Source organism: Nothobranchius furzeri, chromosome 17, assembly GCF_043380555.1.
Source record: "Nothobranchius furzeri strain GRZ-AD chromosome 17, NfurGRZ-RIMD1, whole genome shotgun sequence".
Classification (NCBI taxonomy): Eukaryota; Metazoa; Chordata; class Actinopteri; order Cyprinodontiformes; family Nothobranchiidae; genus Nothobranchius; species Nothobranchius furzeri.
The window spans coordinates 27112541-27139557 of NC_091757.1; the positions used below are offsets into that span (position 1 = coordinate 27112541).

Here is a 27017-nt window from a genome sequence, read left to right on the forward strand (position 1 = left end):
ACAGAGAAAATCCGGCTCTGTGTAAACAGGTACTGCAGCAGCGGCGTGCCTTGAGACAGCTGGACACGTCTGAAAAACAGACTATGGTGGTACTCAACACTCAGCGACATTTTGTGCAAAACAACTTCCGCTGTGAACGAATTGCTTTCTTTTGTGGCTGTTGATTATGCTCATACACAGATGCTGACCACTTGCCTGTCAGACTACGGTCGGGACGTGAGCGCTTCGATCGATACCCTCCTCATGGGGAGGATCCCTCCGTACCTCGTGTCCCTGGCCATGGTCCGGTCTGCGATTGCTTGGGTGACATTGAAGGACCCTATGGCTCTTCAGACTCACTTGGCTTTCTCATTGGGCAGTGCTATCCCATTAAGTGTCAATCCAGATGCTAGAGAGCTAGCTTTCATCATCAATTTACCTAATGTATCCCCAGATGACATCTACAGATTAAGAGATGTGGTAAACGTAGGTAATTGGGTTGACGACACTCACGTCAGGTTACATATGCCTCCGGTCGTCGCGTACCATGAGGACACGCCACACGTCCGGTTAGTCCCGGACCTGCGCGTGTGTTCTCTCACACGTGGCCTACACTTCTTGTGTCCAGGTACACTTTTCTGCGTGGCAGTGCCACTGGTGTGTGTGGCATTGATGAGTTGTCGGATGACTCCAAATGTCCTATGACTGTGACTCCACGTTCCATGTGGTTCAAACTACTGCTGTTGTTGTTGGTGACCGTTGGTTGGTTAATACCCCTGGTCGTGAAGCAGATGTTTTCTATGAGCGTCATGGTGTGTCCACATGAGTTGTGCTTCTGTCCCAGACCCTATGGGTAACAGTTCCATGTAGTGCTACAGTCCATGTAGGTGAGGTCTCTCTATATTACTTGGATCCTGTTGAGCATAAGTCTGTTGTGGAGTTTTCTCCATTCTTTGATAACATCTCCTTTGCTCTTTTTCCAGCTACGGTGGATCGTGTTACATTCAGTGGTCCAGCCATGGTTTGGGTTGGTGCAGTGAACAAGGTGCTGCGTGAGTTGTCGGCAGATCCCGGTCTCAGGTTTCAACCAGTGTCTTACTCCTGGTCCTCCGTTGGGGGTTATCTTTCCTGTTCCGTCACTTCTCAACACAGATGACTTCGCTAAGGGACTCGGTCCGCAACGTCGGTGGCCATCTATCTCGTGCCCTCGTGCCAGTTGTTCGCAAAATGCCGGTTATCCGCGAAGTGCCGGTTGTCCGCAAAGCCTCGGCCGTCCAGATACCACAACCTGCACCGGTCGCTCCTCCACCTGCACCTCCTCCGGCACCTCCCGTGCCTTCAATTAGGCCTTCCACCTCGCAAGTGGGGTGATCCCTATTTTCCGTCGTCAGTCCCATGGTCCCCTGTTTCAGATTAAACAAGTTTGTGTGTGTGCATGCTGTCTTTCCTGTTTATACATGACGTGCCGACTTGGGTGATTTGCGATGAACATGCTGTGGGTTCCTGAAGTCAGGTAATCAGTAAGTTAACAGTAAAAGGGTTTATTCCACATATTGCTGTTATCCAAATTTGTTTTTATTTTCACTAATCTTAATTCCTTATAGGTACATTCACATGTAGGTTGATGACTAACTTCACTGATTTACATTTTTAGTGCTCTTTGACACTCATATCTACTATTCTATTGTTACCGTATTTTCCGGACTATAAGCCGCTACTTTTTTCCCACGCTTTGAACCATGCGGCTTACAATGAAGTGCGGCTTAACTGAAGATTTTCCTTCACCTGCCAGGGGGCGCTTTAGCAGAAAGTGAAACAGATGGAAGTCAAAAGTGGAAATCGAAGAAAGTGCTCATTTTAATTTAGCACATGCAAGCAACCGGCACAACGAAGAATTTTTTTCAAATCCATACCCCCTTATCATGGTAACTACATGTATGAGTTCATATGATGCCACATTTAAGTTGAAGGCCATCGATCTGGCAGTAAAGGAGGGAAACAGTGCTGCCACACGTAAGCTTGGCATGAATGAATGAATCCATGGTTCAGCGCTGGAGACGGCAGCGGGAAGAACTCATTCAAGCCAGCTTCACCCGGGGATGATGACAGCAACACGGACAGCGACACTGATATCGCCACAGAAAAGGTATGTGACGAAGCTCTTCTGAGGCTGTTCAACTCCCGACACTGAAGAAGAGGACTTTAATGGCTTTAGTGCGCAAGAGGAAGATGACAGCGAATGCCTTTCTGGTAGGCACATGTTTTATTTACTAACCAGGCATGTTTTGTGTGCAGTTTTTATTTTCTAATCATCCAGGGCTTATTAATGCTGCGTCAGTGCTGTTCTTTTGTTCTAAACATGCATGCAAATTACCGATAATAACGTGTCAGTTCTGTTTTTATTTTATAACCATCCAGAAATATTAATGCTATCATAGGGATGCAACGATACCACTTTTTTCCAAACTGATACGATACCGATACTTGGATCTGAGTACTCGTCGATACCGATACTTCTACCACACAAAGAAATGCTATGATTTGGAATACAGATTTTATTTTCTTCTCTGCTTTCAACAGGAAAAGACTGTGAGGTAGATAAAAAGTAAAATATATGAATAGAAATCATCACAAAACTAAAATATTAGGTGAACAGAAATAACAAGTTACAGTGAAGCCATTTTCAAGTAACTGCATTTGTATCGGTTCCTGGTATCGGTTAACTTTAACCGATACAGATACTGGTATTGGTATCGGTGCAGATACCGATACCAGTATCATACCGGTGCATCCCTATGCTATCAGTGCAGTTTTCTTTTCTAAACTTGCAGGCGTGTTCACCCGTGTTTAAAATTCGTTTTGTTGAATTAAAACAACAACGAAAAACCTCCGTGTAGCGTCTTTTTGTCTAATTATCTTATGTTATGGCCATACATGCGCTGTGCGCCGGAGACCCGCATGTGACTGCTGCGCCGCGGCTTGTATTCGAGTGCGGCGTGTGTGTGTAGAAAACCTTTTTTTTGTTGGTGCGGCTTTTATTGAGGTGTGCTCTATAGTCCGGAAATTACAGTATTTAAGGTGATAACTTTGATTAACTTTGTTAATTTACCATTATGGGCTACAACCATTTTGCCCTTCATTTTGATAAATTTTGCTTAGTAAAGTGATTCTGTTTTTTTTCCCCCCATACACGCAGTATAGGTTTTTATTACTTTATTCTTTTTACACCACTTTTTCCAGTACACGTAGTGTATTGCATCCATTTCTTCACTTGGGCTCTGTTCACATAATTGCTACGCATAGTACATGCAGGAACACATACTGACAGGTTTTGTAGCGACTTCCACAGTCACTGTAGAGGCAGAGATTGGGCCCAGGTCTATTTGTTTGACGCGCTGTCTGCTTTGATTAATTCACAGAGAGATGGAATGCTTTTGTCTATTTTATCGTTACAGATTACTCTTAATTCTAGTCAAATCCTTAAACATAACGAGACTATAAACAGAGTAAAACAAACTGAATTGTGATGTGATTAACTGAACATTTGCAGTCAACAAAAACTACGGCTGCCCAGCCCTCCTCTATCTGTCAAAAATCACCAGGTGACAGAATGACAGCTCCTTTTAATTCTGACCGCCCACACCCATGTGTCACCATGACAACAAAAGGGGAAGTAAGAATGAAAACCCCAATAATCAACTCACCCAAGATATACTATGGCTCCTACATGTTTCTTTTTCTTTATTGGTTTACATTAGACACCGTTTTGTTGTGTCTACATTGAAGTGCCCTGTGCTATGCTCTCTCTCCTCTGCTGAGTTTCGCTGATGACCCTCGATTCCTGGGGGTGGACCTATGATTCGTCATCGGATTCTACTCCTCCTGAGTGGTGTTCCGGCTCGTAGGACCTGGACATCCGTGATTCCGGCTATTGCTGCTGGGATACTTTGCTCGCTGGGACCTGACCTGTTTGCTGCTCGTCTCCCTCCTACTTGGGATTACGTTAAGTAAAATACAAAGATCAAAGATGCTGCTTCAAATTATTCCCTCCACGTGGATATATTAATGATTTGCTGACTTTTGATTAAACGCCTTCAAAGGATTTACCCCCTCAAAAGGAAATTAGCCCCTGTTGGCCTCTGCCGGGGAAATTACATCAAGCATACTTGACGGAGACCCTCCAGGCCTCTGTGTTCAATGCCAGGTGGTCTCTGACGGACCACCGTGCCCTTGAAAAGGGGGGATATGTAGTGTGATGAATTGTCCATCTTTGACCTAAAAGGTCCTACTCTATTTGCTCTGCTCAAAGCAAAACCAGAAGTTTCTGACACAAACCTAATCTACAAGGATGGGTCAAAGCCGCTTATGCTCTGTGCTTATCTAAACTATTGCTTCCCCGAACAGCACAAGAAAGACGAAAGAAGAACTCTTTTAGAAACAGAACTTTTCTTATTATTTAATAAGTAAATAATGTCATGCTGACCTGGCAGAGGTGACGCAGTCAACTGTCTCCTCCTCATGCTGACTCTGCTGCACAGTGTCTGCACATGAGCTGTGCATGCAATCTTCACACTGGCCAGAGGGGGCTTGTGAACTCTGGTGTGTGCTCCTCCAGGTGAGCCAAATCAGGCAATCAAGAGCTCACCACTAGTGGCTTCTTGATGCATACAGCAGTCATTCAGCCAGTGTGTGACAAAACTGAGATGGCAAGCAAACAATTCAGCTGTGAGGAGGACTTTGATCTTGACAGGCTATCGGTAAGCTCTTGGGGTGATTCACATGGACTTGTTTCTGAGTCAAGTTTTGTGGCAAACAAATGTGTTGGGAGGAAGTTTGTGTTCTTTCTTTAAGTTTATCAGAAAAATATGGGTTTCTATCCTAATTAATGGAAATTTAATATTTAAAAATGGTAACCCAAGATTCTTTGTTTAAATCCTGAAATTAGTGAATATATTTAGTTAAAATGTAAAAATTCTTGGTAAAAATCCTTAGTTAAAACCTTAATTAAAATGTTTAAAAAACACAGGTTAAATACTGAAAATGTAACTGTGAAAGTAACAATTTATTAGGTAGTAAAGTCTGAGAAAAAAAAACTTTTCTTTAATTTAAAGACTAGAATATGTTTAATCTTTTCTTTCATTGTGCAATTACCCACTTCTGGGATTAGCAACTAGCATGGTTAAAGTATGCTTTTACTTAGAACTTAAGTACTTACCTTCTATTTCAATTTCAGATGTTGGTTGAAAAGCTTTTTAGTTTGTGTTACCTGTAAAATGCATTTAGTTTTGTTTTCTGTGTGTGATCTTTAAAAAGTTCTATTTTTGTATTTAAAGGTTTTAGCCTGATACTGATACTGATGCTGATACTGGTCAAATAAAGACATATCTGAGTGAAGCCAAAGTCTGGTCTTTTCAAGTGTAGACGCCTCACAGAAAGAAGAAGACAGTGAAAACCGCCCTGGCCAGTGGGAAATCGGCCTTGACCAGTGAAGACTCCACCAAAGCCCGCCACAAAGAGGGAGAAGACTCCATCTGGGGGCCTGGAGGGAACCGTTTACCTGCCATCTGTCAACCCAACAACAAACAAAGCAACATGGCTGAGTCAAAGTCGCTTGAGGAACTGAAAGTAGAACGAACCACAGCAAAAATACTTTACTCCAGACTCGCCAACCAAATGACAAGGACCCACATGGAAATGTCTGTAGAGGAGCTACTGGATGCCTTCAAGAAGCTCACAGGAGAGAGCTCCAAAGTGATGGTTATGAATGAGGAGCTTGTGGCTGCTTACGTCACAGAGTGTGAAGACGAAGGCACACATGAGTTGAGCGACCAGCAAAGAGCGAGAAGACTGAGAAAGAATGTGAGCTCAAGTTAAAGGAGACAAAGCACCTGATCAGAGAGACATTATGGATCTTGTTTGGTGAGAGAGAACTAACACTTGCCCTAAAAGCTGCAGAAATAGAGATTGAGAATGTTTCCTCCACTCAGCCTGACACACCAGTGGAGGCATATGATTTTATGCTTCTTCATCTAGAAAGACCTGGTGCACAAAGCAAAAGAAGCACACCAGTCATGGAACCATTGGGCTCCTACTCCTGAGAGGCGAGACTTTGATCGTCGATTAATTGAGCTCGAGACATCCCTTCCAAAGCTGGTGTCAAAGAAAGCCACCCTGATCAGAGAAGCAAGAATTAAAAGGGACTCCATCCAAGCACCTGTCACTCTCCACAGCACAGCCCCTGTTGCAGCCATAAAACTGAAAGCCACAGCTCTACCAAAGTTCACTGGTAACCAGCGTGAGTTCTACCGCTGGAGAAACGAATGGGAGGCTCTTCAAAGACAAGGCAAACCGATCGGGTCTATGGAGGTGAAGAAGTTCCAACTGCTTGATAGCCTCGACGAGAGAATTGCCAGAGATCTGCGTCTATCTACATACCCATCAACAGATGAGATCTTCAGAGTCCTCGAGAACCATTATGGGAATCAAGCCACCATTGCAGTCAAGATCATCGAAGAGCTACAAGCTATTCCTGCTGTTCGTAGTAACCAGCCATGAAGAATCATCGAGCTAATCCAAGCAGTTGAAAGGGCCCTCTATAATCTGAATGAACTAAATAAAGCAGATGCAATAAAGAACCTGTTAGTAATAAAGTCTATTGAAAGCAAATTACCAGAGTCCCTGAAGAAAGACTGGCTTACCCATGCTGCTGACCCAAAGCATGCTGTTACTCATGAGAACCAGTTTGACAAGCTACTTGTATACCTCCAATCTCAAGAATCCATCTATGTGCAGTTAGATCAGTTGAGAGACATAGACCCTGCCAAGGAGAAGATAAAGTTCCCAACAAAGTATGCCCGCACAAAGACTGTTAAATCCCTTAGTGACCCAGCAGGGTGCATCATCTGTGGTGACCCAAATCACAAGAGAAAACTGTACATCTGCAGAAGGTTTAGAACTACCACATAGCTACAGGAGGAAAAGAATGCAGTGCAGCAGCTCGGAGCCTGCAAGAAGTGCCTTGAGATCCACAACGAACCATGCAGAAATATAACCTACCTGTGTGGAAATCCAGAGTGCAAAGGCCAGCATCATTACCTTCTCTGCCCTTTGCCGAGACCCTCATCACAAAGACCCAAACTTGTTCCAGGGAGAGCTGAGGGGAAGAGGTACAGAGGTCCAAAAAGAGTTCCTCTCCAAATTATCACCAGAGCTAGCCCAGCAGTGTCGTGAGGCTTTCAGCAATGTCGCCTCACGAACCTTCAACTCTATGGCTGCAGAGAAAGGCTTTCTGGAGGAGTCTGGTCTAAAAGAGTACCCTGTGATCCTGATGCTACTTGACGTCACCGCCAACGATGGACAAAGAATTGGGACATTAATTGACCTGGCATCTGACACAAACTACATAAACCATAAAGCTGCAAGCAAGCTCAACCTCCGTGGTGAAAATGTCACACTGGTTGTCCATGGTGTGACATGTGTGAAGGTATCAGTAGCAACCAAGCGTTACTTTCTCATGATTCGTGTCAGCACTTCAAGAGGAACCTTAAAGTCTCACCAGCTAATCTGTTATGGTCTTGATACAAATGCTGAAGTGCACAAACATGTTCCACCTCACAAGTTAAAGAAGATCTTCCCCTATGTCACTCTTCAAGACCTTACCAGACCCAGAGAGATTCAACTGCTAATAAGTCACAAAGAAGCCCAGCTAGTGCCCCAAAAGGTTCACTCCATCGGGGACCTAGTGCTCTGGGACGGTACACTTGGCAAGACAGTGGGGGGCACACATCCAGACCTCTTTGAGGAAGTCACCCTGATGACACACACCTCCAAGACTCACTTTGCAAGATCAATGAGGACTGCAGCAGTCAAATACCAAGAGTTCACCAAAAACCCAGCTACCTGCCAGCATCCAGACCATATTGAGACTCAGTGCAGCACAGCCACCAGCAATCAAGACTTTCTGAAGTGGTGGAGGTGGGAAAGCATTGGAACCGCCGGTCAGCCAAGATGTGGAGGGTGTCGTTGCGGGAACTGTCAGCCAGGGGGTAAAGAAATTACACTCGCAGAGGAGAGGGAGATGGAGATCGTGAGAAATGGTCTGACTTAATCAAGCGGAGATGACCACAGCCCTGAACCACATTGGCACGCCAAGTATCCATGGCTAGAAGATCCAGCAACATTGCAAAATAACAAGAAAGCAGTAGAAGCAACATTCCTCAGAACCGAGAAGCAGCTGTCCAAAGAACCTGAGTGGGAGGCAGCCTACAGTGCACAAATCCATGAGATGGTGAATCACAGAGCTGCAGTGAAGCTGTCCAAAGAAGTCCTGCAGAGTTGGACTGGGCCAGTGTGGTATATCAGCCATCTCACTGCGCCAAATCCACACTCCGTATCCACCCCAGTGAGACTAGTGTGGAACAGCAGCCAGAAATACAAAGGTCTCAGCCTGAACAACATCCTCATCAAAGGTCCTGATGTCCTGAACCTGATCAGAGCTGTCCTGCTAAGGTTCCGGACTGGTGTCTTTGCTGCCCTTGGTGATATAAGATGTACAACTCTGTCTGGCTGGAAGCTCGAGAGGTCCACCTGCACAGGTTTTTGTGGCGTGACACAGAAGAGTCAGAAATAGAAGAGTACGCCATAACAAGAGTCAACATTGGAGACAAACCTGCTGGTTGCATAGCCCAAATTGCCATGTGAGAGACTGCAAACTTGCCTTCATTCAGTGACTTCAAAGAAGAGAAACTTGAGCTTGAATAAGATGCTTATGTCGACGATATCTTGACTTCAGACAATGACCAAGACCATCTGAAATGCCATACCGCCAACATCGAGTATATCCTGAGAGCTGGAGGATTCTACATGAAGCCCTGGGTCTACTCCAATCAAAGTGGGAGGAAAGAATCCAAAAGTGAGATGAATATAACGGAGTCAAAGACTATAATTCTGCAAAACCAGCGGACGGAAGAAGACAACAAAGCCCTTGGCCTTGGCTACACCATCGAAGACGACGATCTCCATGTCATGGTTGCAGTCAACTTTTCTAAAAAAAAGAAAAAGATGTGCCTTGGTCAAAATCTGCTAAGAGAAGAAGTCAGAACTCAAACCCCTGATCCACTGACCAGACGAGAACTGCTGAGCCAAGTCTCCAGCCTGTATGACCCACTTGGCCTTATGACTCCTGTCAAGCAGAAAGGTGCCATCTTGGTTAGAAGAGCTTTCCAAGAGGCCAAAACAAAGTACTGCTTAGAAGACACATGGGATACTGCCTTGTCTGTAGGTCTCCGAGAAGACGCCATAAAGGTCCTGGAAGAGTATGCTGATCTGAACCAACTTCGCTTTGCTAGAGCTCTGACTCCACCAGATCCCTGTGCAGAGCCTAGTGCAATCACATTCTCTGATGGCAGTGAGCATGCATATGGTGCAGTTATGTACCTTCGTTGGAGCTGCAGTCATGGTGCTGTCGTGAGACTAGCTGAATCCAAAGCCAAGCTGACTCCTCTCGACCACAAAGGTGATCCTGTGAAAGCGGAGATGTGTGGCGCCGTCTTCGCAGCCCGCCTGAAGACCTACATCCAGAAGCACTGTCATAATCAGGTCAAGAAATTGTACCATCTCATCGACAGCCAGACGGTCCTGGGCGCAATACAACGTGAAAGTTATGGCTTCCAGACATTCTTTGCAAATCGTGTCGACGATATCCAGAGTAGCACTGACATCCAAGATTGGTGGTGGATCCCAGGACCAGCAAACATAGCGGACGTCATCACCAGAGGGGCCAGTCCAAATGCCTTAACTGACGACTCTGAGTGGCAGTCTGGTCCAAAGTTTCTCCAGCTTCCTGATGATGAGTGGCCAAATAAATCTGCCAGAGACATCACTGCCCATGCTCGAGATAAAGTAACAAGTATCCGTAAAAAGACATTTGTAGTAATACAAGAAGTCAGCTGAAACCAGCTCAAGATCCAGCCTGTGTATGTTCCAGAAGACCACCAGCAGGAGCAGAAACCCGAAAACTAGTCGACGAAAGGCATTTCAACAACCTGAGAAGGCTGGTTGGGACTGTGGCATGGATCTGGAGAGCTGCCAAAAAGTTCCTAAACGTCAATACCACAGATCAAGACAGGTGAGAGGTAGTGCCATCCTCGGGTGTCATTACAGTAAACGAGAGACGAGATGCATTTCGAGACCTTTGCCAAGCAGCACAAGAGGGTGTCAACTTCCCAAGCACTACAACAGACAGGTTAGTTGTCTACAGAGATCAAACAAGTGGACTTCTAGTTTGTGGGGGAAGAATCCAGACCTTCAGAGAAGACTGCAAAGCTGTTCCCCTTTTACCATTTCATGCCTGGTTATCCACCCTCCTTGCCAGAGAAGCACACAGTGAGGGACCTGATGGAGTAGCAGGGACTTTACTGTGGATGAGAAAGAAAGCGTGGGTCATTAAAGGAAGAATTATTGCCCAAAAAGTTGTTGACAAGTGCATTGTGTGTAAGAAAACAAAGGCAAGAACCTGCAAGCAAATAATGGGAAACTTACCAGAAGAGAGGTCTAATCCTGCTGCACCATTCAAATTCACATCCGTTGACCTGTTTGGACCTTACCATGTGAAGGATGATGTCAAAAAGAGGGTAAACATGAAAGTATGGGGAGTTGTGTTTTGTTGTATGGCTAGCCGAGCCATCCATGTTGAACTAGCAAACACACTAACCGAGAGCTTCCTGTTTGCCTATATGAAGTTCACCGCTGTCCGAGGGCAGCTGCTCGTCCCCGCTGGGGGTGATCCGTTCCTGGGGGAATCTATTGCAAGCCTCTGGGGGGAGGAAACGGGGAGGCCGATTTTCAGAGCCACAATGAGCCTGCGAAGGTTCCAGTTGCTGATGGCAACAGTGCAGTTTGATGACCGCTTGAGAGCAGCATGCCGGTTGGTACAGCAGTACAAGCTCACTCCCCTCCAGGAGGTGTGGAACTTCCAGGTGACCCGGCTTCCTCTCGCCTACAACCCCGGTGAAGATGTGTGTGTGGATGAACAGCTCGTCAGATTCAGAGGTCGCTGCAACTTCCAAGTAGTATATGCCCCCAAAGCCGGCAAAATATGGCATGAAGCTGTGGGTGGTGTGCGGTGCGGCCTCTTCTCATGCCTGAGGGATTATTCCCTACCTGAGCAAGATGATGCGAGACGCCCCAGCAGAAAGGGAGCAAGGGAGGTGGGTGGTGCTGGAGCTCACCGAGGGACTGAGCGGCCGCACTGTCACCACGGACAATGTTTTCACATCACTAGCCCTTGGAGAAGAGCAGCTCCAAAATAGAATGAGTCTTGTGGGAACAGTTAGGCGCAACAAGCCAGAGCTGCCCCCACAGCTGCTGCAGATGAGAAGCAGATCGGTTCTGTCCTCCCTCTTCGCCTTCACCTCCACCACCACCACGATGACCTACATACCGAAGTGCAGACGGAACGTTCTGCTCCTCAGCACCAAACACCATCGGGTTGAGATCCAGGAGGGACCGCAGCAGAAGCCGACCGTAATTCTTGATTACAACCGCTGCAAAGGGGCTGTTGACAACTTGGACAAGGTAATTTATTTATTTTATTTTGTTTTATTATAATTTGCCAACCTAATTGCATATTTTATTCATTTATTTTTATTCCAGCTCATCGCAACATACAGCTGCTACAGATGAGAAGCAGAGCGGTTCTGTCCTCCCTCTTCGCCTTCACCTAGTCCACCACCGCGGTGAGCTACATACCGAAGCGCTTTTGCAGAAAATGTGGACAGGCTGTGTGCAAGGAGCACTCATCAGTTGTGCACTTAACCTGCATATCTCTCTCTCTCTCTCTCTCTCTCTCTCTCTCTCTCTCTCTCTCTCTCTCTCTCTCTCTCTCTCTCTCTCTCTCTCTCTCTCTCTCTCTCTCTCTCTCTCTCTCTCTCTCTCTCTCTCTCTCTCTCTCTCTCTCTCTCTCTCTCTCTCTCTCTCTCTCTCTCTCTCTCTCTCTCTCTCTCTCTCTCTCTCTCTCTCTCTCTCTCTCTCTCTCTCTCTCTCTCTCTCTCTCTCTCTCTCTCTCTCTCTCTCTCTCTGTGTGTGTGAAGGATGAAATTCAAGTAAAAAAAATTGGGACTTAAAAAATATTATATATTTCTATTGGAAGCTTTGTAAGCGCAGTTTTTTGTGCTCAAAGGACTTTAACGTGAGTATTTTAGAAAATATGACATCACACAAAAACTACAAAGTGAGCGAAAAATATTTGTAAGCCTGTTTGTGACACTCCAAGGCTGTGACAACTTACCCACAAAAAAGGTCATCTGGACATAACACACAAAAAATGATTTGTTTTTTTTTTTTTTTCATTTTTTGTACAGTTTTCCAACTTCTGGTTTTGATAATAAACCTGGCAATAAAGGAGTTACATCTTACGGTGCTACAGTTATGATTGTTTCATGCTACAAAAAATGCAGATTTGAGCCAGAATAATGTAACTTAGCTCTTGTGGTGCATAATTTACCACCAACAGGTTCATTGTCTACCAAATGGCAGGAGTGAAGCACAACTAAAAGTGTTGTTGATGTCATATGTTGAAAATGCATACATTTTTTAATATTGCAATGTTTATTGCAGGGTTAGAAAAATATTATGCAGCCCTAGACTCAATCACACACAAGGATGTACAAATTCTATTCAATTCAAGTTTATTTATATAGCACCAAATCACGACAAGAATCGTCTCAAGGCACTTCACACAGTAAAGATTCCAATACAGGTCAGTTCATTAAGCCATTCAGTTAAAAGTTTCCTATATCTATATAAGGAACCCAGCAAATTGCATCGAGTCACTGACTGGTGTCAGAGTCTTCACAGCAATCCTCATGCTAAGCAAGCATTTAGCGACAGTGGAGAGGATTGCTCTATGCCGCTGCATGCTCATTCATTCAGACACACCCATACATGCCACTCACACACACACATTCTTGACTTTCCACACAGAGTCTCTCACTCTAACTCACTCTCTCTCTCACACACACACACACACACACACAATAAAGTCTGTGACCGGATGTTCGGGGCATTATGCTTCAAGCATCTTGCCACAGTTATAACTGTTTGACTTGTTCATTGTCTCCTTCTCTCTTCACTAAAGGAAATGGGTTATTGATGAACATATTGATAAAATCCATGACACAGACATTTGGGACAACTACAAATACCACAACCACAAGGAATTCAGCCACATTTAAGAACCCACTAGTAAGACACATCTGGTTTAGGCAGCTGAGTGACCTGAATCACTGTCACTGACTAACTCAAATGTGTCCCATGCAACCATGTTTTCTGTACATGCATGAATTTGAATTTCTTTGGAAGATTAATTTAGGTGACAAAACTCAATTAGCAAAGTTATGAAAATTAATTAAGTTACTCTAACTCAGAAATGTTCTCATTTCAGCCCAAAGACGCAAACATAAAGCAGCTGCTGGTAAACAGAAAAGACACTGAGATGTTCCAACACCGGAGAAGGCGCTGACCTAAACAACATGTTGTAGAAAGCTTACACAGGATGTGTATATTTATATTTTAGGTATCCAGGTCAGTTACAGAGCAACAGAGCTAAGACTTAAAGGGATTTGTTTTTGTGTTTAAGTACATGCCACAAGTAAGAAGCCAACAGTCAAAGAAGTCTGAACCACGGATCTGGTCTTTGTTCTATTACCCTACAAATACAGAACTAACTCACAGCCAGCTTTACAGGTAACATCATAAACAAGTCATGTTAAAATGTACACGAAAGACGGAGTTTGATCTACTACCTGTTATAGGCGCCTCCACTTCCAGCATGCACTTCTCTTGACGGAGGATGTTGGCCCCGTCGTTGACAATCTTCAGAGCGACGTCTTCCTCCACTCTGCCCTCTTTGACCAGGTGGTTACGGAGCAGCTCAGGATTGGGCTTGCCATCTTCAAAAAGTTCTTTCATACTCAGCTTATGCTGTGGAGGGTATGGCACTGCTGTTTAAAGCAAAAAAGAGGAAACAACGGAAGAATATTTTACAATAAGCAGTTAGGAAGCGATGAAGCCATCCATCATTCTGTGTAGTCTGTCTTGTTTGGTCAAATCCAGGCCAATAATTAATGATCTTAAAATCAGAGCCTGCAGTCACATGACAAACAAAGACAGCAAGACAAACAAAACGTGTTATATTTGATTTCACGTGATATACATGCTAAATATTTTACTAGCACAGGACAGGAAGCACGCCTACACGTTAATAACAGGTGAGAAAGACAATCTGCAGGCAGCCCAACACCTGACTTGACCCCTGCCCTCAGTAAGCTGCTCCACACCACCTACACAATCCTGTTATCGTCATCACAAAGGTCACCCGTTTTAAAGCGGACACCCAAGAGTTTTGTGATCAAAACACGAACTGGACAGTTTGCCACCGAAAATCCATCGTTTGTAGAAAGGTGTGTCTGCATATACCTGAATGAAGTCAGGTGATGTCTCATAGATAAACACGGGGGGAAAGAATTAAAAATACTCTGATAAAAGCTGATTATCTGACAGAAAATAACCCAACAACATGATGAGTGATCACTATTAACTACAAGCAGAAACCTGTTTAATTTCTGGTTTAATCTATAAATTAATACTAGAACAATGGCACTAGATCCCCCACACCCACCCAGACAAGATTATTCTGTATCCACCCAAAACAATAGAAGGATTATATCTGGTATGCCTAGCAGGTTGGCACATTATACCTCTGTGTATATGTATACTTTTATATATATATATACTTATATACACTGCCTAGCCAAAATCAAGTTTCCACCTCGATTTAACTAAGCAAATAGGAGCCTCCTATTGGATAATTACTGCTGCAGCAAGTTATTTAACCCAACTGGTGCAATGAACTGCTTCTCAATTCTTAAACAACCAGGTGGAAAGACACATCTGGTGGTCATGGAAAAGATGTTAGTCTGTGTGAGAAGGGTCAGATCTTTGGCATCGAGCAGAGAAAACATCTAAGGAGATGCAGAAACGACTAAAACTGGGTAAAGAACTGTCCAACGCATCATTAAAAACTGGTCTGATGAGTCCTGGTGGACCCTGTTGCCCTTAACCCCATTGAGGATCTTTGGGATGTGCCGGAGAAGGCTTTGTGCAGCGGTCAGACTCTACCATCATCAGTGCAAGATCTTGGTGAGACATCAATGCAACACTGGATGGAGATAAATCTGGTGACGCTGCAGAAGCTTATCGAATCAACGCCACAGTGAATGAGTGACGTAATCAAAGGTAAAGACGGTCCAATGAAATAGTGTGTGACCCTTTTTTTTTTTTGTCCGAGCTGTTTATATCTATACATCGTTATACCTTATGTGTGTGTAAAGCTGCTTTAACTACAGAGTAAACTGTTTTCTATCCCATGTTTAATGATGAGATTACCATATTGGGCGGGGTGATATGGAAAAAAGTCCTATACCAAATTATTTTATACCAGTCAACAGCACGATACAAAAAAGAAATCAATAAATAAATAATAAAATAAAATAAAATCAAAATTAAATTAAATTTACACACACAATAAATACATATTACACATAACTTCTCAAAAATCTCTGCTTGTCCAGACTACGAAAAAACAAATAAAAAGAAATATAAAAGGACAAAAAATAAATTAAAACTTTAATAGTAAAAATAAGCAACTTTCAAAAGGAAAATCTCTAAACTATGAAACAGAACTTGTCTGTGCTCAGATCAGGCCACCATAATTCGGGTCTGAAATTGAAGCCCTAAAATTCTGAATAATTAATGAGCATCAGACCCATGTGACCACAGAGCTAGCTCAGTGGAAAGGCCTCAGTCTGAGCCTCGGCCTCGCCTGAAAACTGTTCCGCGATTTGTCTCTCAACTTAGACCATTAGTTAGCGTTTGTGCATTATTTATTTTTGGATATTATTTGTGCAATTGTTGGACAAAATGACTTGCTGTGGCATTAATTGCACTAATAGAGCATCCAAGGAGTCTCTACTTCATTTTTGTCGGTAAGTAAAATTATATTTATGTATTTTAGGTCACTGCCGCTCTTGCACTAGCTGAGCTTAGATTTTAACATGTACTGTTTAACCATGAAATAAATGTAATAGGGTAAAACCCAGTGCATTTAACATAATGCTGCACTTTAGAAAATGGGTTGAAATATAACATGTTGGTGGAGCTGGGTTCTGACTATCGGTATGGACTTATAGCGGCATCTCGGTGCATCTCTGACTGCAGCGGCGCCTGTCTGCTGCGCGGCTGCCGGCTTGTAGAGCTCTCGGATGGAAACCGATGCTTGTAGCTACATCGCTTCAGTTCGACCGGGTGTCGTTAGTTGATCCCAGCCTTACAGCCCCACCCTCAGCTCCACCTCTTTTCCCTTTTGTGGAATTGTCTGGGCTTGACGGAACCTGTGACACGGTCAAAATGGCGGTGGTGGCCACCTCCCATTTTGGCTTAAAAACTTATAATTGGAGCCTGTGGAAACACATTGTCCAGTATATATGTTGATGGCTCAGATGGAGAAGAAATTTAAATTCTTCATGACAAATGTTTGCTATAAGGAGCCTAAGCCTCCTCCCTTTCCGGTCGGCTCATGGCCGGAAGAACGACAACATGAATGCAAGTCAACGGGACTAAAGAGCTATTTTCTAAACCTTAGGCCCTGGATCACACTTATGTTGTACTTCAGGTTAAATAAAAAGTAACGATGGGTGTTTCGATCACACCAGTCATGTGCTTTGAGATTTATCAGAATGTAAGTTAGCTGAATTTACAGCCATTTTTCCTCTGGTTTCCTCCGTGTCTGGTTCGATGACATGACTTTGGTGATGCATATTTGTAGTCCTGGACTTATTTTCACACAAAACCTAATAGAAGTGCTGAAAAAAATCAATTCAAGTCTGAATCGGGAATCTTATTTATAAAGATTCAGAATCGATTCCAAGAACTCAAATGTTTGGCATGTTACAGGTTTGAGATGAACTTTTGTCAGTTTTTTGATCTTTGTTAGGAGAGTTAGTACTCCAATTACTTTTGTGGTCCCATAAATTGAGATGATTTATTTATGAATCTGCTGATAAGTGGACACTTGACTAACTTTTTCCATACTCGGAAATTTGAGATATTCTCATATTTATTTTTTAAGTTGATTAGTGAGTACTCAGGATTACTCATGTATTTATTTTACATTATTGATAAATGAGAGAACACATTTACCTTTGTAAGAAATCTGAGGCACTTTTTTTAAAACGGGTTGAGTACTCAATTGTTAAAACTTGTTTCCACCAAGCCCCCACAATGCGGGACAGAAATTGAGGCCAGTGCGGAAATGAAATAAACTGCAGTTCCACCCTCATCCACTAGGGCAGACCTGGGCATTTTACGGCCCGCGGGCCACATCCGGCCCTTTGGTTGACTTTGACCGGCCCGCGTAAGGTTAATTGGAAATTACAAAATAAATGTATTTTCTCATTTTACCTCATGCATGGGCTAAGGCTGCATTGCTTTTATTTTGAAGTTGTTTTTTACGTGCACAATGACGCAATACGTATAGCAACAAGTGCCCGCGGTTGACATGGTGATTGTAGCCTGAGAAATGTCCGCTCATGCAAAAAAAAAAAAAAAAAAAAAAAAAGAAAGATGCCGAATGCAGGATTTTCAACAAAAATTGTACTGCTAAGTATTTTTTTTACTGAAGTCGGAGGTAAAGCCGTGTGTTTGGTTTGCGGGGAGGAGATTGCCGTGTTTAAGGACTACAATTTGAGTCGGCATTACGACAAGAAACACTCGGAAAAATACAAGAACTTGTCTGATGCTGAGAGGGCACGGACATCCGAAGCTTTGCTTGCAAAGTTGCAAAAGCAGCAAGGCTGTTTTACTAAGCTTCACACATCCAGGGATGCAGCAGCCAGGACCAGCTTTGTGATATCCCACAAAATAGCTAAAAACAGCAAGCCGTTTTCGGAGGGAGAGTTTGTCAAAGAGTGCATGGTGGACTCTGCCGCACTAATATGCCCTGAAAAAAAGGCGCATTTGAGCAAATCCCACTGTCCAGGTGAACCGTGACCAGGAGGATCGAGGACATTGCGGGGAACCTGGAGCTTCAGCTGCAACGTGAAGTGGCAAGTTTTGACTTTTTCTCATTAGACGGGAGCTGTGATGTCCGGGACACAGCCCAGCTGCTCGTATTTGTCCGGGGATAACGGACTTCAAGCTCACAGAGGAGCGGGCAGCAATGCGGTCGATGAAAGGGACAACGACAGGGAGTGATGTTTCTACAGAGGTAAATGCGTGCACGGACACTCTGGGATTGAAATGGGAGAGACTGTCAGGTGTCACAACAGACGGTTGTCCAAATCTTAAGCCGGGCGTACACTGTGCGACTTTTTCACTTTTTTGAGCCGATTTTCCAGTCGTGCGAGAAGCCACGACATCGGGGCGAGTTTTGCGCCGCGCGGTCGTGTAGTGTACAGGGGGTTACGAGAGGCGATTAACACCACGTGACCAGCCGCCGATCAGCAGTCGTGAGGTCGCACTCTGGTGTGTTTAATATTTCGCTCGTCCCTCGTGAGGGTATCGCACTGTTGAAGCGGCGCTGCGAGCAGCTGCGACCCAAAAAGTATCAGAACCGCTCACGGCGCATGCGCGCACAATCCTGCATCAACGCCGGTCGCTCGCTATTTCCCTAATAACACACGCTGTTCGTTTTTGTTTCTACACGTTTTTTTTACTCACAAAGATTGTCAAGAAAGCGTGTTTGTCGTGTTCATGTCAAATTAAACTGATCACAAAACACAGATTTACTTTCTTTATTTCGTTTTCCTCATCCAACCCCTATAAATCCCTGTGTGTCCTCCTGCAGCACTCCCGAAGGACAACAGGCAAGACAAGACAAAAAACTCTGACGTGTTGAGTAAAAACTGCTATTTTTAGCACATTTTTAGGGCCGACGTGTTGCTACCAGACGTACAGTGTGAGCAGTCAGGTCGCATCCGAGAACTGGGTCGTACAGTGTGAGCACATGACTCGTGAGATCTGCTCTGCGAGGAAGTCGTACAGTTTGAGCTGAAGCTGAGTGCTGCGAGTGAAAAAGTTGCACAGTGTACACCCGGCTTTACATGGAAAAATGTCGGACTTTTGAAACGCATGCAAGATAAAGCGACAGAAATCGATGCAGATCAAAAATAGGTGTTTTTGCATTGTATTATACACCAACATGTGTTGTGCAAGTCAGTGCTAAAAATCAACCATGTTACTGATGTTGTTACTAAAATAATAAACTTCATCAGGGCACGGGCCATGGATCACAGACAGTTTGTGGCTCTTTTGGAGGACTCCACACAGCTGTCAGATGGCTCAGCCTGGGGAAAGTGCTGAAGAGGGTTTGGGACTTGAAAGCAGAGATTCAGGATCTCTGCTGGATTTCTACTCTTCTCTTAAGGAGGACTTTCCAAACCTGAAGAGACATGCTCAGAAGATGTTGGTTCTCTTCAGCTCTACCTACATTTGTGAACAAACATTTTCAATGATGAAGTTTACAAAATCCAGGTATAGATCCTCTCTCACTGATGATCATTTGTCAGCTGTGCTTCGCTTCTCCACCTCAGACATTCAACCTGACTTTGATGCACTCGTTAAAGCCCAGCAGAGACTAGATTTCTCTCACTGAATAAGAAAAAAATCACTTAAAAACACAAAATAAGGTGTTTGGACCACAAATGTAGGCAACTAGCAGTGAACTGGGACACTTTTTTTAAACCTCTTTCTCAAGATCACAGTTCAGTGATTTTATTTTACAGACAATACTGTGTGTCTGTAGAATGCTAAGAACCTCTTTCCAACAATATTTGAAACTCAGAATGTGTTTTGGAGTGAATGTGACTGAAACTGTTAACTAATATAAGTCACAAATGTTTAACAAAAACCAAATGTGCACACTTTGTTTACCATTGCCTTGGGAAATTTGAATAAATCACATTTTTGTAAGACAACCTCACTTTTTCCTTTTTGCTCATTTATAACATATAGTCTACTCTTACCAGCTTGAAAAAACAATGGTATTTACTGCTTTTTATAAAGAAATACCATTAATATTATGCATAATTGACTTCAGCCTTTTGGCCTGGCCCTCCACAATATTTTCTATTTCTCATGTGGCCCCATGGAAAAAATAATTGCCCACCCCTGCACTAGGGGCTGGTGTCAGAAGCGAGCAAATCCTCATTGACTCCCATGTTAAAAATACCAATTTCACAGCAGAAATAAACATGTTTACAGCCTGGTACCAAAACATGTTTTTGGTTTAAATGATCTAGTTTACACTCATGACAACTGTGAGGGGGGTGAATTTTTTTCTGACTCTTCTGTTTAAGTGTATTAAAAGCCTAAAATTCTGTATAATTAATGAGCATCAGACCCACGTGACCACAGAGCTAGCTCCGTGGAAAGGCCTCGGCCTCGCATGAAAACTGTTCCGGGATTTTCAGTCTCTCAGCTTAGACCATTAGTTGTAGCGTTTGTGCGTTCTTTTTTTGATATTATTTGTGCAATTGTTGGACAAAATGACTTGCTGTGGCATTAATTGCACTAATAGAGCATCCAAGGAGTCTCCGCTTCATTTTTTTCGGTAGTAAAATTATATGCATGTATTTTAGGTCACTGCCGAGCTGAGCTTAGATTTTAACATGTACTGTTTAACCATGAAATTTTAATGTAATAGGGTAAAACCCAGTGCATTTAACATAATGTTAAAATATAACATGTTGGTGGAGCTGGGTTCCGACTATCGGCTTGTGGAGCTCTCGAGAGACCGATGTTTTCCACCCGGTTCTCCCCTCCCCACAGCTCGGCGCATCTCTGTCTGATCACGGCTCCTGACTGCTGCGCGGGCTGCCGGCTTGTGGAGCTCTGGGATGGGAACCTTTCTACCCAGTTCTCCCCAGCGGCAGCTCTGCGCATCTCAGATCGCAGCGGCGTTTGTCTGCTGTGCGGCTGCCGGCCTGTGGAGCTCTCGGTGACCTCTGTGTTCCACCTGGTTTTACCCAGCGGTCAGCCCGGCGTATCCCTGACTCAGAAGCTCTGGTGTTGTGCACAGTTAACTCCGGTTGTAGCTAGGTTGCTACCTCCGTTAGCTTAGCTCCCACCTCCGCGTTAGCTTTGGGTTAGCTTCAGGTTAGCTTGTAGCTAGTTCGACCGGGTGTCGTCAGTTGATCCCAGCCTTACAGCCCCACCCTCAGCTCCTCCTCTCTTCCCTTTTGTGGAATTGTCTGGGCTTGACGGAACCTGTGACACGGTCAAAACGGCGGTGGTGGCCACCTCCCATTTTTCTTCAAAAACATGTTATTGGAGGCTATGGAAACCCATTGTCCAATATTTATATGTCGATGGTTTCCACACATACTTGAAAAGTATTTGACCGTATTACTTTCAAAGCTACTGTTAGGTAACTAAAGATTTGTTCTATTTTACAAGGTAAGCAAAAATAAATTTTGCCTTTTGAGCAAAAGATTGCTTCTGTTTGGTTTTAGAATAACTTTATTTTACCTTGTAAATTTGCATTTTTGATCATGACTAGTTTAAAGTCAAATAAAAATTTCCCATAGCTTTAACTAACTTTTACAACTAAGTTGTTAATATTGACTGTGAATCAATTTAAATCGAGAATTGATTCTGAATTGAATCGGCACCCCGAGAATCAGAATCAAATCAAATCATGAGTTTCTCTAAAGCCCTTTTCAGATAGACATTCTGGAACATTTGTGGACAACTGAATCCGGTTTTTAACCGGAACTGTGTTTTCTTACACACCACTTTTGTACCGGAACTTGTCCTTTCGGCTGCGTTCACACAGCAGGGAAAAGTTCCAGATATCTGACGGCGGCGGGGGGGGGGGGGGGGGGGGGGGAAGAATTGGACTCATGTTAAGAAGAAGAAGAAGAAGAAAATATCACTTCTATAGCGCCTCTCAAGATCAAAATCACGAGGCGCTTAAGCATAATTCTGCGCACACGAAGACGCATAAGAGACCTGGATGATGAAGCTCAATGGCTAAAGGAATCACTGAAGCGGTGTGAAGCACTCCATCGCACGTCTAGGCGGTACCGTAGGAGGCAAGCTGCCGTGGTTCGCCGCATTCTACAGCAGCGGGCTATCTAGGTGCGCACAGCGTCCCCCGGTCCCCTCCTCCTCCCCCTCCCCCTTGTCCGGAACTTTACCTCACCAGTCTGAATCAGCCACCCTGTCCGTAACAAGTCCGGACTTGTTACTATGGGCTTCGTCCGGATAAATTCCGGAACACGTTATCCGGATGTTTGTATTCAAAGGTCTTCCGGACAGAGTCCGGAACATTTCCGTTTTTCATGGCCTGTCTGAAGGGGGCTTAAGATTCACATCCCTAAAACCTAAAATAGTGTTCCCCCCCATTCAAAAATAAGAACGTTCTTGGTATCAAAATGCTTCTTAAAAATTCACAGACATCATATGTGAAATCCATGGTAGGGCTGGGCAATAAATCGAAAATGTATCGTTTTCGAAATTCGTGACTCTTATCGTGATAACTTTTCCCATGTCAATAAATCTGATAGCAAAAAAATTAAAATATGTGTGTAAGTTGGCAACGTTCATGTCCGTTTAAGAAGCTGTACCACCTTGTCACGTAAAAATGTGACTTAATGTAATACATGTGACAGCCCCATCTAGTGGACAACTTTTGTTTCTGCGCCTACCTGTAGTTATCGTCCATCTATCGTTATTGAGGTAAAATCTTCAATATATCGTGACGTTGATTTTAGGCCATATCGCCCAGCCCTAATCCATGGCGTCGTTTTCTTCGTTCTTCCGGGGACCGATGGTCCAGAAGTAGATGGGCGTGATTTAGGTTCCAGCTACTCCAAGCACCCCCCCCCCCCCCCCCCCCCGGATATCTGAGCTCCTCACTTCATAGCAGCCAATCGGGGAGTAGGTGGGCATGGCCCGCAACTGCTTGTTTTCTTAAAAGAGACAGAGCCCTGAAATAGCTCATCCTGGAAGGTACTGAAAATGTTAAGAATAAAACTGCTGAGATTACTTTATGTGAGAGGGGTTTAGAGAGTATAATATCAAGAACATGTTATGTTATCGACCATAGAACTATTATGGCCTATTAAGGGTTGTGAAAGCAGAAAGGGGCAGGATCTCTCACAACAGTTTTTACATTTTTAAAACAACATGACATTGTTTTTAATGCTGTCACTGTTTTATTACTGTAATCAAGCCACAGCCCTTTAACAAAAGACTTTGGAACGAGATGGTTAGCAGGCGAAGGCTAGAGGGATCTGATGTTAGATCAGCCACAGACAGCAGATCCAATCAGTTTGCCCAGGCTGACAACCTGTCATGCGCTGGCCAGTGAGGTATAAATAAACAGTAAGTGCTCCCAGGCCTACAAGGCATAGCCACAAAGAGAGCTGTAAGCTGAGGTACAAGCTTAAGAACAGATTAGCTAAAGCCTCTATTAGCGAGGGGTTCCAGATTCAGGGGCTGTTTACTTAAAAGCTAGTCGCACTGGGAGGAGAGACCTGTGTGAACAAAACAGGCTACACAAAAGCACAAAAATAGAATAAAGTGCATCATGAGCAAGGAGTTACCAGACCATAAAAAAGACATGCAATAATCATTCTGGCCAACTTTGCAAGCTTTTCCAGAAGGCTGGAAGTCATTTCCCAAGATGGACCAGAATAACGGGTCTCAAAGCCAAAGAAGCGGACACAAGAAAGGCCCTGCTGCTTCCCACCGACACTATTAATAACAAACACTCTGGGCTGATTTACATGTAGAACAAATGCTGGACCACACACAAATGACCTTTGGTGAACTGGTAAACAGCACTGGTCACAAACCAGTCTGTGCAAAGAAAATAAAAGGGAGAAATGTGTGGGTGGTGGTGCGAAGCCACACCCCCACTACTGAAGAGGGGGACTTTGGTAAAAATAATAAGCTAATGATACAATAACAAACTACCGCCGTGTTGAGAATGACTTCCTATTAGCCTGGCCAACCTAATTAGCATTAATGTTTGATGAACTCTTCAGAAGTGCAGCCACACCCACAGTCTGGCATGACAACAAACCACGCAATAAACAAAGACGAGCACATCCACTGAGAATAATGTTTATTCCACTGTGATATGAGGCAGCATCTACAGTGTGTTCACGGTTTCACAAATTCACAAATCACCATAATGGGAGAGGCTTGAATTACAAAGATGTGGCTGAGTGGAGATGAATGGAGCTGGACTGTGGATGGATGATTCACCAAGTCCACTTCAGATTGTCCAATAACCAATGCAACATATCATTAGCCTGAACACCCAGACCTGGGCTTAGTCAGCCAGCTGTTGGTCATACATACATACATACATACAGGTCTACTCTGGTCAGATGCGTGGTTACATGGTCTAAAATGTGGTTAGATTCCAAACAGAACATCTCAACCCCCCAAAAAACTAAAACAAAATTAAACCAGACACCTATGAATGGCATAAACAAATAGGGACAGCAGTGACAGAGGCGTTACGGGCCCGTCTCTTAACCGGAAGGTAGAGATCCAGTCCCACTCAGTCTGTTGCAGACATTGTGTCTTTGGTCAAGGCACTTAACCTCCGTACGACACCTCCATCAGCGGCCCCAGGGCAGCTATGGCTACAAAGTAGCTCATCACCACCAGTGTGTGAATCACTGTGCTGTAAAGTGCCTTGGGGGGTTGTATACCTTAGAAGGCATGTCCTTTAGCATTTACCAGATCATACTCCAAGAGGAAGACAGCAGCTGTGTGTGGACCAGCCCTAAGGGCGTGTGACCCGTTACAGGCCACACTGGGACTGGCTGTGTTGGGAACATCACTGGTAAGGTTCTTTCCACAAGTAACTCTCCCCCTCTCCAGCTCTAATGCAAAACTCCAGTCCTCTGGCAGGACACCCTCCCTGTGTCCTTGGTGACAGATGTGGACTGCACTGGCATTAAGCTGCTGTACTGGGGCACCAGTGACTCCTCAGACTCTCCTGACCTTTCAGGAAGCCAGCTGTAGCTCAGATGTTGGTTCTTTTAGATCGGAGCTGGTGTCGCTTGTTGTTGGGGTGTTGAACGCAGGCGGGGTGTACTCCTGCAGCTCAACAGTAAACTTTTGAAACCTCCAGTCCATAACAACAATAATAATATAATGGTCATACCAGAGTCTAAACGTGTCTGGTTCCGGACTACCCCACAGCCCTGGTGATAAAGGTCTTGACTCCAGGATGAAGCCACAGCTCGCTCTAGAAACGACCTTCTGGCTCTTAACCCGCTAACGTCTTTGCGCCAGTCCCGCTGAGGATGAGCGCAGTGGCTCAGCCACTTGACTCACCTTTAATCAGCCGCTCCGTGGTGGACTGTTTCTCCTTGTCTTTGTCTTTTCCTGACATCTTGTCTCGTTGGACACACCGCAGGCTGTAGCTCAGACCTGTCCCTGTCCCCTGTCCCGACTCCGGGACAAAGTCACAGCTCTTTAGTCGTTACGCTTTCAAACCATGAAAAATCAAACATCCACTTTCGCCACAGACCGACGAGCTGATAAAAAAACTAGCCAACACCAACATTAACAGCGCGTGCAGCCTGTCGTGACTCCCACCGCGTCCGAACAACAACACGCACCCGTTCGCTAATTAGTTCCTAAATCTATGACCCGGAGGGAGGCTGCCGTTAGCGGCTAATCGGCTTTAGTTACTCTTTTCCAGCTAGTTAGCCAGCTAACATCTTAAAGTGTCCGAGAGCCGGAGGAGCAGAACCAGAACCGAAGGACTTGGGTTTCATCTTGGAGCCGCCGGCCGCACGTAAAGGGGGGTGACAGCAGGAGCTGCAGGAACCCGTTCTCTGTGGAGGTCCTGCGAGGGCCTCCTCCTCCTCCTTGGATTAAACTCTAATCTGACAGCAAGTGAGAGGGAGCCAGCGGCGGGTTGCCTTCGAGATGGTGGAGGCGATGTGACGTAACTATGGAAACGTGTCACGTGGTTTGGGGAGCGCGTTCAACAGTACTTCTGGTTGGAAAATATGATGGGTTAATTATCCATCATTTTGTTCAATATGGGATTTCACATCACCTATATATAAATATACATCTTAACTCACCTGATGTAGCATCACAAAGGTCATGTGAGCATTTGAAAACCCGCTGTTTGGATAATAGACAGAAGCAGCGGATGTTGGGCCCATCGACATATATGTTAGGCCACTGGGGGGCGCTCGCGCGCCATTTTTAAGATGTTTAGTCAATTAGTGATGGGAATTGCAGCTCTTTTTAGAGAGCCGGTTCTTTTGGCTCAGCTCACCAAAAAGAGCCGGCTCTTTAGGCTCCCAAGTGGCTCCTCAGATTTTCTGTTGCGTTGAGTACATTTATGACCAAAAAATCCTAAACATATGTAAAATAATTTACTAATGTAAAAAATAAAAGCAATATATCAAATATTTATCATTTCTATGGATTTAATAACTGAACACTTTAAGAAATCTCCACTTTCCGACTGCTGGCGCTCATTTTCTCACCGTCTTTGTCGCACTTTCCTCTCTCTCGCTCGCCTTTTTCCTCCTCATTCCCTCTCGTCTCCCTCCACCCGCATGTGCTCTGCTGTGTGTCTGTCTGAGTCTGATCCTCCCTCTTCCCCGCCCCTACTGCTCTGTGTGTGGACAGTCTGGACACAGTTACACATGTTGATCAATCGCCTGTAGCTTTCACCAACGCAGGGGGGGAGGGGACGGCTCCCAATGATGAGCCGGCTCCCGTCGTTCACTTCAAAGAGCCGGCTCTTAGAGCCCGTTCGTTTGCGACCGACACATCACTATAGTAAATGGAGCCATCTGTTTTGGGTCAAAACCAAATGATAAATCGAGGTTCAAGACTTCCCAGCAGGACGTGCTACTTTACATGAAGACCCAGTTCTTTGGAATATAACCACACCCTCTACTGGTTCAGCTGTACACTCACATACAGGT

General features: G+C 44.5%; 1 protein-coding gene across 5 annotated transcripts in view; it reads right to left on the bottom strand.

The window, feature by feature from the left end:
• ppp3cca (protein phosphatase 3, catalytic subunit, gamma isozyme, a) overlaps positions 1–25986 on the bottom strand; it is an 87461-nt gene extending 61475 nt beyond the window's left edge. For 2 of the 5 annotated variants that reach the window (XM_015971852.3, XM_015971853.3), the window contains exons 1-2: positions 25396–25983; positions 13782–13979 (exon numbers count right to left, since the gene is read on the bottom strand). In XM_015971852.3, the coding sequence (XP_015827338.3) occupies positions 13782–13979; positions 25396–25453 (256 nt within the window). In that variant the 5' untranslated portion in view covers positions 25454–25983. Of the gene's footprint in view, positions 1–13781; positions 13980–25395 lie in introns of all 5 variants that reach the window. The other 3 variants (XM_054731206.2, XM_015971855.3, XM_015971856.3) reach the window with 3 other exon arrangements.
• Between the last annotated feature and the right edge of the window lie 1031 nt (positions 25987–27017).